The sequence below is a fragment of the Kwoniella mangroviensis genome, chromosome 3 (assembly GCF_000507465.2).
Source record: "Kwoniella mangroviensis CBS 8507 chromosome 3, whole genome shotgun sequence".
Lineage (NCBI taxonomy): Eukaryota > Fungi > Basidiomycota > Tremellomycetes > Tremellales > Cryptococcaceae > Kwoniella > Kwoniella mangrovensis.
The window spans coordinates 146,379-157,736 of NC_088829.1; the positions used below are offsets into that span (position 1 = coordinate 146,379).

Genomic DNA, 11,358 nt, shown 5'->3' on the forward strand with positions numbered 1-11,358 from the left:
TTCGTGCGGTCGCCGGGCTTGAGCTGAAAGATAAGCAGATGGTTTGTTCGGCAACTAAACTCATTTGCTCGTCATGTCCGTCCGTGTATTAACCGATTTACTCGCATGCAGTCTAAATTACATGCAGCACCCAGAGAAGAAGAGAAATAGCATTGCAGACATGCATGCGAGCTGACAGTATAAAGACCAAGGAACTTCTGCGGAGATCTAGACAAAGAGGGAATTCGGAAAGCGACGGAGAGAACAGTATGATGGTAGTTGTATGAAATCTATGGGACGATCTTTTGACCTTGAGCGACATTCCTATATTCCTCTTGTTGGAGGACATATGCAAAGGCAGCATCCAAAATATCTACACCTTCACGAATCTCATCCTCGGAGATAGTCAGTGGAGGAGCAATTCGGAAGGTTCCCTATCATACCCAACATATACGAATTCAGCGATGATCCCTTCTTTTTTAAAGGATGTGTGAGGATAGTCAAGAGTATAGACTTACACCCATACCCTTGAGTTGGACTACATTACAACTCAGACCAGTCTCCATCGCCCTAGCCGAGATGGCTGTACCCAATGAGTCTGCAGGCTCTTTAGTCTCTGGGTCTAAGACGATTTCGATACCCATCATTAGACCTCTGCCTCTTACATCTCCAATACATGGGTATTTCGTTTGGAGCTATCAACACGATCCCAAGCATCAGCTTCACTTCCTTAACATCCGTATAGATGAGCCAGGTCAAAGTGTACCTGTACCGGGTATAAGTTGTGCATTACTCACATTCAACAAACATTCCTTAAGAACAGCACCTTTCCTCCTAGCCTGAGCTGGGAAATCATCCCTCTCCACAATCTCGCATACCTTGGCTCCGACCGCACATACCAGTGGGTCATTCAGGTGAGTGGTATAGTAGAAGAATCCTCGTTCGTTACATAGTCTCTCGATCTCCTCGGAACAGATTATGGCTCCTAATGGAAGACCAGCTCCGAGGGTCTTTGAGAGGGTAAGAATGTCAGGAATGACACCTTCATGTTGGAATGCGAACATATCTGCGATCACCCAACGATCAATCGGTCAGTATTTCTGGGTGAAGGAACCATGTTATATAGTAGGGGGGAATGACTTACCTCCTGTTCTACCCATACCTGTTTGAGCTTCATCTACGATCAACAGCATACCTCTCTTCTCACAGTGTTTCTTCATCTCTTTCAGATACCCTTCTGGAAGAGTGATGATACCACCGGTAGATACGATAGGCTCGATAATCACACATGCCAAAGCTCCGGTACTTTGACCTTTAACACACGAAAGATGATATTAGCCATGTTCATCTGGATTGAATGGCATAGAACTTACAATCGATTAAAGACCATCCGTACTCCAACTCGGATTTCCAATCGTAAGAACCATCTTCATGTCTGAACCTCGATCGATAAGCATACGGAACCGGTAAAGTGAGATTACCAGGGAGTTGAGGTCCGTAGCCCTTTCTTCCTACTGAGAAAGTAGCAGCTCCAGAACCATGGGTCATACCGTCTGCTCTCCAGACATCATACCATTATTAGCTTCAGTACCTAAGACGAAAGATGGAAAGATGGATAGAAGACTCACGGTAAGAAGCTGATAGGGAAACTACCTCGTATCCACCTGTATACATCTTGGCGAGCTTCAAAGCACATTCGTTGGTCTCTGAACCTGTTGATAGGAACATGCATCGATTCAATTGAGGAGGAAGCATATCAGTTAATCTCTCTGCCAACTCGACGACTGGTTTGGTCACCATTGCTGAGAATATGTGATCGAGGTTACGCATCCCTTCGTCTACTACTTCACAGATCTCGGGATAACCACTGTAAAGATCGAGATTAGCCCCTTGTCCAGCATATCGATACATTCGGTTGAAGATGGTCATGGTATTGAATTTAGATGGGTCGAGTCCACTTACTGTCCGAGAAGTGAACTCATCTGTCCAGAGGTGAAATCCAAGATTCTCCTCCCATTGGCATCCTGAGAACCAGCCGAGATGAATGGCGAGCATGAGCAACCGATTTGTTGCGGACGTGACGAGGAAGAGATATTGTACTGACCCACATCACCGTACCCTTGGCTTTGGTGACAATTACATTACTCCAGCTTCCACCGTACCTTATCAGTTTCTGGGAAGATTTCCAGAACGCTTGGTCCTCTTCTTTAGAGATGGGTTGTTGGACAGCGGTGGGCATATTGACTGTGGGAAATGACTGATAGTGATGGCAATGGAAAGAAAGTTACTGTTTACCCGATCTCAGAGTAAAAGCATGATCAAGGCTCTACTTTATACCGCAAATCATCTCGTCTTCTCATGCACCAGCACATGGGCAGTGCCCGAAGTACACGATATAGTGTACTGTCTATGCGCTATCGCCAAAACAGATGAACGGCATGACAGCCAAGCAATTAAGCGTTGACCGATAAGGTCATTCACCATGAGAACCAGTTGCCCGACAGATGACCGCTCGCGCAAGCTAACATTAGGGTTTACCGAGTCCGGCTTTGGGCGGGCGAAAAGGATCTAAGCTACTACTTGAGTACTACGAGTACTCGCACTGTATGCACGATGGCACAGTATTAGTGCTGATAGCGAGATGGTCAACCGAAGAAATGGCAATCTGGTAACCCCGAAAGAGATGATTGATTTTTGACTGAGAGAGCACGACGACAGCTTCTCTATTGTACTGTACCTCTGGTTCTACCATAATCTAATCTCGATGATCATACTGTATTGCTATTTATACAACAACGACGATGCATACTACAGACACCTATATAAAGATCGTGCTTACGCTGCTAGAGTGGTATTGAGCCCATCATTATTGAGCCATTCCATACCCAATAAACTCAACCAATCTGACCACATTGTATCATCCTGACTTGGTAGGGAATACCGACCGAGACCTATCTTCATCCTCAGTTCCGATAGTCCTTCGAGATCAGGCATCGAAGCCATCAATATTCTGATTTTGCCCAAAGCATCACTTGCTACTTCCCATATGGCCTCTGTATTGGTCAATACCGTCAAGCACCAATCGATCAAGTTGAAGATATTTGAAGATGAAGGAAATTGAGGTTGAGGTTGAGATTGAGGAGGGTCCGACTCAGATGACGAGAGACGAACAAAAAGACGTAAAGCGAGTGACATGGCATGAGTCAGTTGTGAAGATGACCCTGTGATAGGATGAGAACCCATCAACATTTTGACTATGCAATGGGCGAAAATATGGAATAGGAAGAGGACGTACAAGGTGTCCAGAATCCTTTACAATCTTCTTCATCTAAACTCTCCAGGAAAAGCACCAGTTTAGCAATAACCGCTATGATGTGGCGAGCAACCGGACCAGCCCGTGGATGCGAGTTGAATGGCATGGAGAAGACTAAACCCGCCAGCACCTCATCCAAGGATAGACTTGCCAGTCTGACTGAAAGGCACAAATGACATAGTCTGTACGATGCTGCGAAAAGGGATCTACGTTAATCCGTTGAACATCACATGTTTGCTCTGGATGACTTACCCATCCCCGGTGATCCCGCATCTCCTTCGACCGGATGAAGTCTCTCGAGCTCCTCCAACTCCATTGCAGCCTTCATGATAGCTTGTCGATGCGTACTAAACTTGTCGCTCTCCCCGCTCGTATCGCTCAAAATGGGCAATAGCGTATTGAGAATGATGGTCAACCGACACATCAGAATGAAACTGATTATAGGATTTTGGCAAGTAGATGATTGTCCTCCATCATCGTTATCTAAAGAAGAGGGAAGTGATACGGTCGTTTCGGTAGGTACATTTGATGGTCGACCATAAGTCAGGGAATTCCTGCAGTGAACGATTCAGCCAAGTTGCCTCAAGTTGCGGTGATAGTTGTATGATGCTACTAACCATTTATCTGCGACATATATCAACCACCAGATTCGCTTCCTAGTCGACCTCTCCCATCTCGGTAATCGCCACTGCGAACTATCTTTATGCAATCCCAGGACTTGAGCTGCCCCAATCGCCTTAATAAAGTCATAGCGTCAGCGTCGTGATGGCAAAGGCTGTGAGATTGACACCACTCACACGACAGATTGCAGTATGATTACCACCAGGTTTCTGATTAGGTCTGCCCCAGATATCCATAATCGCCAATTGGAGGGTCTGTAATCTCGGTTGGCGGTACTCGTTATCCAGCAAATTAAGCACAATCGCCCAGAGATCTTTCCAGATGGTTCGTAGACCAGGTACGGACACTGCAGAATGAGCGAGGATCCCCACTAGTAACGCATGGGGGAAGGGATGAGCCCCGTGCCATTGATACATGGAAGCTTGAAGTCGAACTTTGTTGATCAGCGGTAGAGCCGATAACGTCGATTCTAGAAATCTACGTTTCCGAACAGTACCCTAAAGTCAGCCTCGGCTCATCGAGATTATGGAGTATGTTGATTATACAACCACGTACATATGTATAAGCTGATGACTTATATGTTCGCCTTGTCCCGCTTGACTATAAGATAACACCTCACAAGCTGTCTTCCAAGCCTTTTCAGCTTCGTAGGAGGCATTGGACAAACCATATACCCTCGAGGGTTCACGTAGGAAGAAAACGGGTTTCTTGGAATCAGCAATTTGCCTATAAGATAATTTGTTGAGATCGCTCGTTTCCGTACCAGATGGTGTTGTCGTATTTTGTGGATTGAGGAATTGAGACCATGTCGAATCGTCTTGATCTACATTCAAAGTGAGATGCATCAATGCACCTGGTCCGAGGTAATGATGCTCCTCACTCCCATCGTTTTCCAGATCAAGAGATGTATAGTACGAGTTATCGTCCTAGGGAATATATCATACTGTTTAAGCATGCATTCATATACAGAGCAAGGGAAATAATGGGACGTACCGAGCTGTTTTCTTCCACTTCGAATATGGCTGCTAGAGATGAGTGTAATGGCTGTTGAGACGATTGGAGTGCGACTTGATCACCATAAATAGCATTCGACGTTTGTTGCTCGAAGGCTGTCTGCGAGAATGCAGGTATGAACGGATCATGATTGGACCTGTCGTCATTTGGCATCAATGCGGTAGAACTTGACGAACTGCCATCGAGACTTCAAAAAATCATTACATCTTTCACTGAAGGTTACACAGCCAGATGATTGAATAGTGCTGAACTTACTCATGCTGATACTGATTTTCTGTTATGTCTGACTGTTGCTCAGCCAGCTGTATATGCGGCTTAGCATGACGTTTACGAGGTGGATCCTCAAACGTGCATGTCCTCTTTGTCCTCGCACAATTCGTACATGCTTGACCCCTAACGAGAATCCGACAAGTATGCTTGAGTCTTCGACAATAGTCGCATGGACGATCTTTGCGCGATCGAACGGGACGAAGGTTGTTCGACGTCGCGCTTGGCGATGATGTTTTCCAGGTCTTGGCCGATTGTGGAGGCATGGTGCCAAGCTTCGTATGGGTAGGCGACGTACTTACAGCATGAGTGTATGTATCACTAGATTAGACTACGAAAGCTGCCGCTGAGATTGAGAAGAAATGCATATGTGGGGAAAATGACTTTGCCCGACTCAATTTCGGGACTTGTTGCGATAAATCTCACAGTAAGTTACTCGATATCGGATCGTCCCGCCAAGATAAGCAAGTCTGATACAGTTGAACTTCCCTCTCGTTATCTGCTCTTCCAGGAAATTGTGTGAATGCTCTCATATGCTATACTACTCAACTTGATCAGAAGTTTATACATGTTGCAGGTCAGCTCCTCTCTTTTCGATAACAGAAGGGCAGCTCGATAGACATGTTGATGCATGTTGCAAATGCAGGATCGCAATGGCTAACGCTACACTGTGTCACCTATCGTTGAGACGTCCATCAACGTTATCTTCGACATATTTGAGTGTGAGAGACTCACGTACTTTGGAGCCATCTCTCTACATAGGCTCAAAATGAGGTTGAAACTCAGAAAGACCGTATATCTGGTATTTGGCAGGAGATCTGAATCCACTAGCCTCAGCTAAATTGACAAACTCTGCTAGATATCCGGCTTGCTCGAGGCGGATGATACGGGCCGCAGCATGTAGGCACACCGGCGTGAGCTGGTCTTTTGTGGAGTCATCTTGCAAGACAGAAGAATCATCGAGATCTAGGATGTTTACCGTGCCAGGCCATGTCCAACTTTCGGGTACGTAACATGTTTGTTCACACTCTGTTAAAAAGCCCAACGCGAGATCTACCTCTCCTTTTCGTCGAGGAGTACAGCACCAGCATCAGCGCGTCTAGAAGTACGGGTATATGAATGCCATACTGCACTGTACTTACGAAAACGCATTGACCACTGTAGGTAACATGGAACCAAGATCAGATGGACTCCCGTCACACGAGACTGATTACAGCTTACATTACGACTGATAACCTCCAGTCTATTTAGGGTTATAGAGAAATCTCTGTTTATGTTCTGCAATGGCATAGTTCTACGAAGATACTCTAATAATCCTGTATGGTAACGCATACCGTTGTATCCATCGATCCAGGCGATAGAAAGTAGTTCCCGTGTCAACGCCACCTAAGAGATGGAGTATCAATTGCAGACTTCGCTTCCATCACACAAACGCTGGATTCTCACTTTGAATTCGACACCTTCTTCATCATGGTATGTGCTTTTCAAGAAGATGAAATGCAACGACGGGCGCTTGACAAGGTTGATGAGAGGCGACCAAGGGTGTCGAACCGTACGATAGAAGACTAGGGGGCGCTCGATGATCTCGTCTGAAAGAGCTGGAGGCGAGGCTGTTTGTAGCACAAATTTCAATCCACGGTACTGCCCCGATTGCGGGAGATTGTGATGAGCTGCCAAAGTATCGATCATCGTATCTATTCACGGCCCTGTCAAGTAGACATGTACAGAAAAGGTGATGCAGGAACGCAACCTAGGTTTTAAGGCTTTTTACTGGTGTACGTACTCATCCGGTGTCGCATCACAGCAAGCGTGCGACTCATCGATCTTGTTTGTACACTGAGACAGGATGCTTTTGCTTTACACATTCTTCCAGGCGTTTGTGCGATGTCATGGTGTAGATTCCCCTACCCTCCTTGATTGTTGAAAGCATCAGTCCAGCTACATTAGATATACTCATAATTATAACATCAATAGATCGGTTTCCGTCCGATATGTAATTGAGATATGGAAACCTAAAACAAAACAGAACTAAACTGCCGATCAGCTCCACGATAACCATCATGAGTTAACATCCAGTATTTGTACCCTGCATTATGAGATGTATTTATGTATTGTTGTCTATAATATTACAGTACATCATGATCCGTAATCGAAATGTGATTTGAGTGGTATGGAAAAGTACTAAATACTGTATGTCATGAAAATGTCCATCTTCCCCTGCATCCTATCCTGATCCTAATCCGAGAATAACCCGACCAGCCCATCGATCTACGCAGTCTGCCTCTTATAACATCACTAAACCAAGCAATCCAGCGAACACAATCGCACCAAGACCGACTTGGTTTCTGCTGGCCCCGCTAGAAGACGAGGAAGATGAAGCGGAGGCTGATGTGGCAGCAGCAGCGGCGACAGTCTTGGATCCAGAGCCAGAAGCAGTTCCAGAAGTGAAAGTTGACTCGGAAGCTGAGGCGGAGGTGCTTGAAGCGGTATCGGAGACGGAGACGGTTGATACGTTGGATTCAGAAGTGGAGTTGGAGCTGGAAGTAGTACCGGTAGAGGTCGAGTTGGAAGTGGAGGAACCGTCGGTTGATACGGATGAGAGGAGGGTACCGGTACCTGTGGTCGTCAAACGGATATGTATTAGCTCAGCTCAGTGGATGCAAAGTTATGAAAATAGATTTCTCAAACATGAGATTCACTCACCCCACTGTACGGTAGTACCGGAGTAGACGGTACTGTTCTCTGGCTCTGTGGTTGATCCGTCAGCACCGGAGATCTGGATGAACAATGCGACAAATTAGCTAGAGTCATTGTTTGTCGAATGTTATAGTCATGGCTCACGGTGAATCGGGTAGTCCAAGTCGCGTTGGTCGTCACACCGCCATTGGTGCTAAATGTTGTTTTACTGATCAGCATCAACTTCATGAGACTGAGACTGTAAGGTCTTGCGTAACTTACAACTGTAAGAAGTAGATCTTGGAGTAAGGAGACACGTCAGGAGCATCGAAAGAATACGATGATACTGTGGTACCGTCGATACCTTCGGCAACGGTTGCGAGGGCGACCATCTGTGCGGAGCGATAGCAAGCAAGGTCAGCACGGGTCGTTTTGCAACTGCGTAACAATGTGTCGAATGAAGTTTTTTCAATTGTCCCCGTTGTGAGACTACATACTCGGGAATGATTTGATATATTGTGGATCATAGACAGCATACTCACCTGTAAGTTATCACCCGTCATCAACTGGATGGTAACATCATTCCAGTTATCTACCGAATCGACCGTCCACAAAGCCTCGATCTTGTCTCCCACTTTGACTACGGTGTTACTATCTGGTGAAGTGGGAGTGATGATGGCCTGAGCTGAGAGAGCGGCGAGGGTGAGTAATGAGATGGTTCTGGTGAACATGGTGATTGCTGAGCGATGATTTGATTCTTTTTTTTGGAAGGAGGAAATAAGTGTTGTATATAGGATGTGTCTGTAAAGAATGACTTGAGTTGGTGAATCAACGATACGATGAAGTGAAGTGATATATGATGATAAATATTCGAACTTATTCGGATACAGAAGAACAAGTAGAGATATAAGAAAGAAAGAAAGCTATGTAAAGGTGCAGACCAGGCTTGGATCATGGATTATGGAAATGAATTGTCAAACAACGTTAAGCCCCTGAACGCAAACACTTGAGAACCACTTAGAAAGAGCTGTGCGTAATTATCAAAACTACCAGATCATCAAAGGCACATGGATCGTTTTGCAGCAAATCGGATGCATACCATATTGTACATAGCCATACGTACATCCTATGCATGCAACTCTGCTCATTTCCCTTGCTACGCGTTCAAGGTATGCGAGGATCAGAAGGAAAACAAAAAAGGGCAAAAAGTGCAAGAGTGAAAAAGTGAAAAGGTGGAAAAGTGAAAAAAATCAAACGCGCAGAGAGGTGCCGACGGTGCCGTACATCAGCATCAGCAACACAGTCACTGCACAGTCACTTCACAGGCACGATGCGAAACAACGCGTGCCGGGTTTAGGTCCAGTTCGATCGGTGACAAGAATTACAAGAGATTTGTATTGGTATCACTTTAACCATGATCATGATCAGCATTCTAACGAGGCAATCGTATTCAGATCATGATCCAGGTCATACATGATATCATACACTGCATGCTAAATCGAGGATCAATCCCATCTCCTCTTCCCCTTCTTCTCCTTCTCCTTTTCAGCCTTTTCATCCTCAACGGTAAACCTCCCTCTTCCTTTCTTATGCACCTCTTCTCCTCCTCTTTCTCTTCGTGGACTCCTACTCCTGCTTCTGCTATCACTAGGTGATCTCCGTCTTTTTGGTGGAGGAGACGAATCTCTATTCCTCCTCCGTGGCGGCGTAACAGTAGGCGATCTAGATCTAGACCTTGATCTTGAACCAGGATCAGAAGGTGTTGGAGTCCTGGATCTTGGTCTACCCCTCTCCTTGTGAGGTGGAGTATCTTCATTTCGCCTCTTCAATGGAGGAGTTCTACTTCTTGATCGTTCTCTTTCTCTTCTTCTTGGAGGTGGAGTAGGCGATCTTCGTCTCGTAGATGGAGAAGGGGATCTACGTCTTCTAGGTGGAGGAGAATCTCGCCTTCGAGGTGAAGGTGATCGTCGTCTTGTAGAAGGTGATGGAGATCTTCTCCTATATCCTCCACCACCACCACCTCTTGCTGGACTCCTTTCTCTTCGCTGAGCATACCCATTATCCCTATCTCGACCGAAATCCCTTCTTGGTCTGTAGTCGTCCCCTCTATCCCTCGGTCTATATATGTCACCTCGATCGCCTCCTCTCGCTGGCGGTGGAGAACGAGATCTTCGAGGTGGTGGAGGACCAGGACGAGATGGAAGTGAGTTGTCGCCCTATGATTGTGGAAGCCAAAAAGAGTATGTCAGCTACTGGTAGATTAGATTTGATGGATCGGATGATGTGGTATGCAAAATGACGGGATGATGTGATATTCAGCTCACCCTCCTTCGATCAAAGGAATCTTCAGCTGCGGATCTACCAGCTGCTATCCTCTCTAGATTCTGCTTCGCTTGCAATTCCTTCTTTTTCGCTTCGATAAACTAAACCACAAAACGTATAAAAGATCAACATCAGCTTAGACCAAAATCAATATCTCTTTCTTATCTCTCAGGGTAAGAGTACTCACCTCAGCAGGTACACCACCGATGGTATTCTGAGCAGATAATAACAAGCTCCATAGAGAATCCATAAACGCAGCTGCACCGTGTTTGTCCATAAATCCTACTAAGGATATCTGCATTTTCTTCGGATCTGGTATCTATAGCAAGCGATTAAGTTAGCCTATCGTCCTGGATAAGGTCGCTATATGGACATATGAATATGAATGAAAGACAGGACCATATGATAAATTGTGATTTATCGTGTTAAGATTTGATTGGATAGATCGCAAATCGAACTTACAGGTTTATCTTTATCTTCCAACATCCCAAAAACATATTCCACCACAACGTCATCTTCGATCTTGATCAATTCGGTCACCTTGGTGGCTATCCATGGTTTTATCACTGATAAGTTGACTTTACGGAGGTCTACCTATATGTCGAGCCCAAACGGGATGCATCAGCTTGATTCGGGACTGTAAACAGGAACAGCAGAATGAGCTGACCTTTTCAGAGAAATGTTTAGGGAATTTCGTCGATTTGATAGAAGCTGCTTCTTTATCTTTGAATCGCTTTATCAATATACATCATATCAGCTATGATACTCGTGCCATGATCAATGGTGTGTCAATAAGCCAAGCGACTGAGTGGGTTATATGGGAATAGACTGTGTAAGAATGAGCGCAAACTTACAGAATCCTGAGCAGCGTTCGTACCTCTCATACCTAATTCACGTAAGTCACACCGCATCAGCTATAGTGAGTGTGCTAGACTCAAACGTTAGCTGACTCACCAGCATCCATCTTGGATATCTTTTCTTTCTGCTTGTGGTATTGATTGTCCAGTGTTTGATAGGTAATGAAGAGATAAATCGAGATGAGATTCGGAGGAAGAAGGGGAAGGGGGATGGTGGAGGAAAGTGACGCTAGAAGGATATCAGGCTGACTGCTGCCCAGATCCCTCAGTGCCACCATTCAGTTATCAGGCTGACTCAGTTCACGATTT

The 11,358-nt window shown here is 45.4% G+C and overlaps 4 protein-coding genes across 4 annotated transcripts; all 4 read right to left on the reverse strand.

The window, feature by feature from the left end:
• Window positions 1-269: 269 nt before the first annotated feature.
• On the reverse strand, window positions 270-2,218 carry I203_107878 (uncharacterized protein; the record flags this gene model as incomplete). Its single annotated transcript, XM_019151417.1, has 8 exons — window positions 270-413; window positions 498-674; window positions 777-1,045; window positions 1,124-1,291; window positions 1,353-1,532; window positions 1,608-1,846; window positions 1,942-2,003; window positions 2,084-2,218. The coding sequence occupies 8 exons, from the start codon at window positions 2,216-2,218 to the stop codon at window positions 270-272; spliced, it is 1,374 nt and encodes a 457-aa protein (XP_018999312.1).
• Window positions 2,219-2,814: 596 nt separating this feature from the next.
• Window positions 2,815-5,460, reverse strand: I203_107879 (uncharacterized protein; the record flags this gene model as incomplete). Its single annotated transcript, XM_019151418.1, has 8 exons — window positions 2,815-3,200; window positions 3,275-3,451; window positions 3,545-3,846; window positions 3,910-4,028; window positions 4,090-4,390; window positions 4,469-4,839; window positions 4,907-5,102; window positions 5,183-5,460. The coding sequence occupies 8 exons, from the start codon at window positions 5,458-5,460 to the stop codon at window positions 2,815-2,817; spliced, it is 2,130 nt and encodes a 709-aa protein (XP_018999313.1).
• Window positions 5,461-7,478: 2,018 nt separating this feature from the next.
• I203_107880 (uncharacterized protein) lies at window positions 7,479-8,601 on the reverse strand (the record flags this gene model as incomplete). The annotated part of the gene is made up of 5 exons (XM_019151419.1): window positions 7,479-7,810; window positions 7,898-7,970; window positions 8,036-8,084; window positions 8,153-8,262; window positions 8,413-8,601. The coding sequence occupies 5 exons, from the start codon at window positions 8,599-8,601 to the stop codon at window positions 7,479-7,481; spliced, it is 753 nt and encodes a 250-aa protein (XP_018999314.1).
• A 774-nt stretch (window positions 8,602-9,375) lies between these two features.
• On the reverse strand, window positions 9,376-11,076 carry I203_107881 (uncharacterized protein; the record flags this gene model as incomplete). The annotated part of the gene is made up of 6 exons (XM_019151420.2): window positions 9,376-10,086; window positions 10,195-10,293; window positions 10,380-10,511; window positions 10,655-10,786; window positions 10,860-10,925; window positions 11,047-11,076. The coding sequence occupies 6 exons, from the start codon at window positions 11,074-11,076 to the stop codon at window positions 9,376-9,378; spliced, it is 1,170 nt and encodes a 389-aa protein (XP_018999315.2).
• Between the last annotated feature and the right edge of the window lie 282 nt (window positions 11,077-11,358).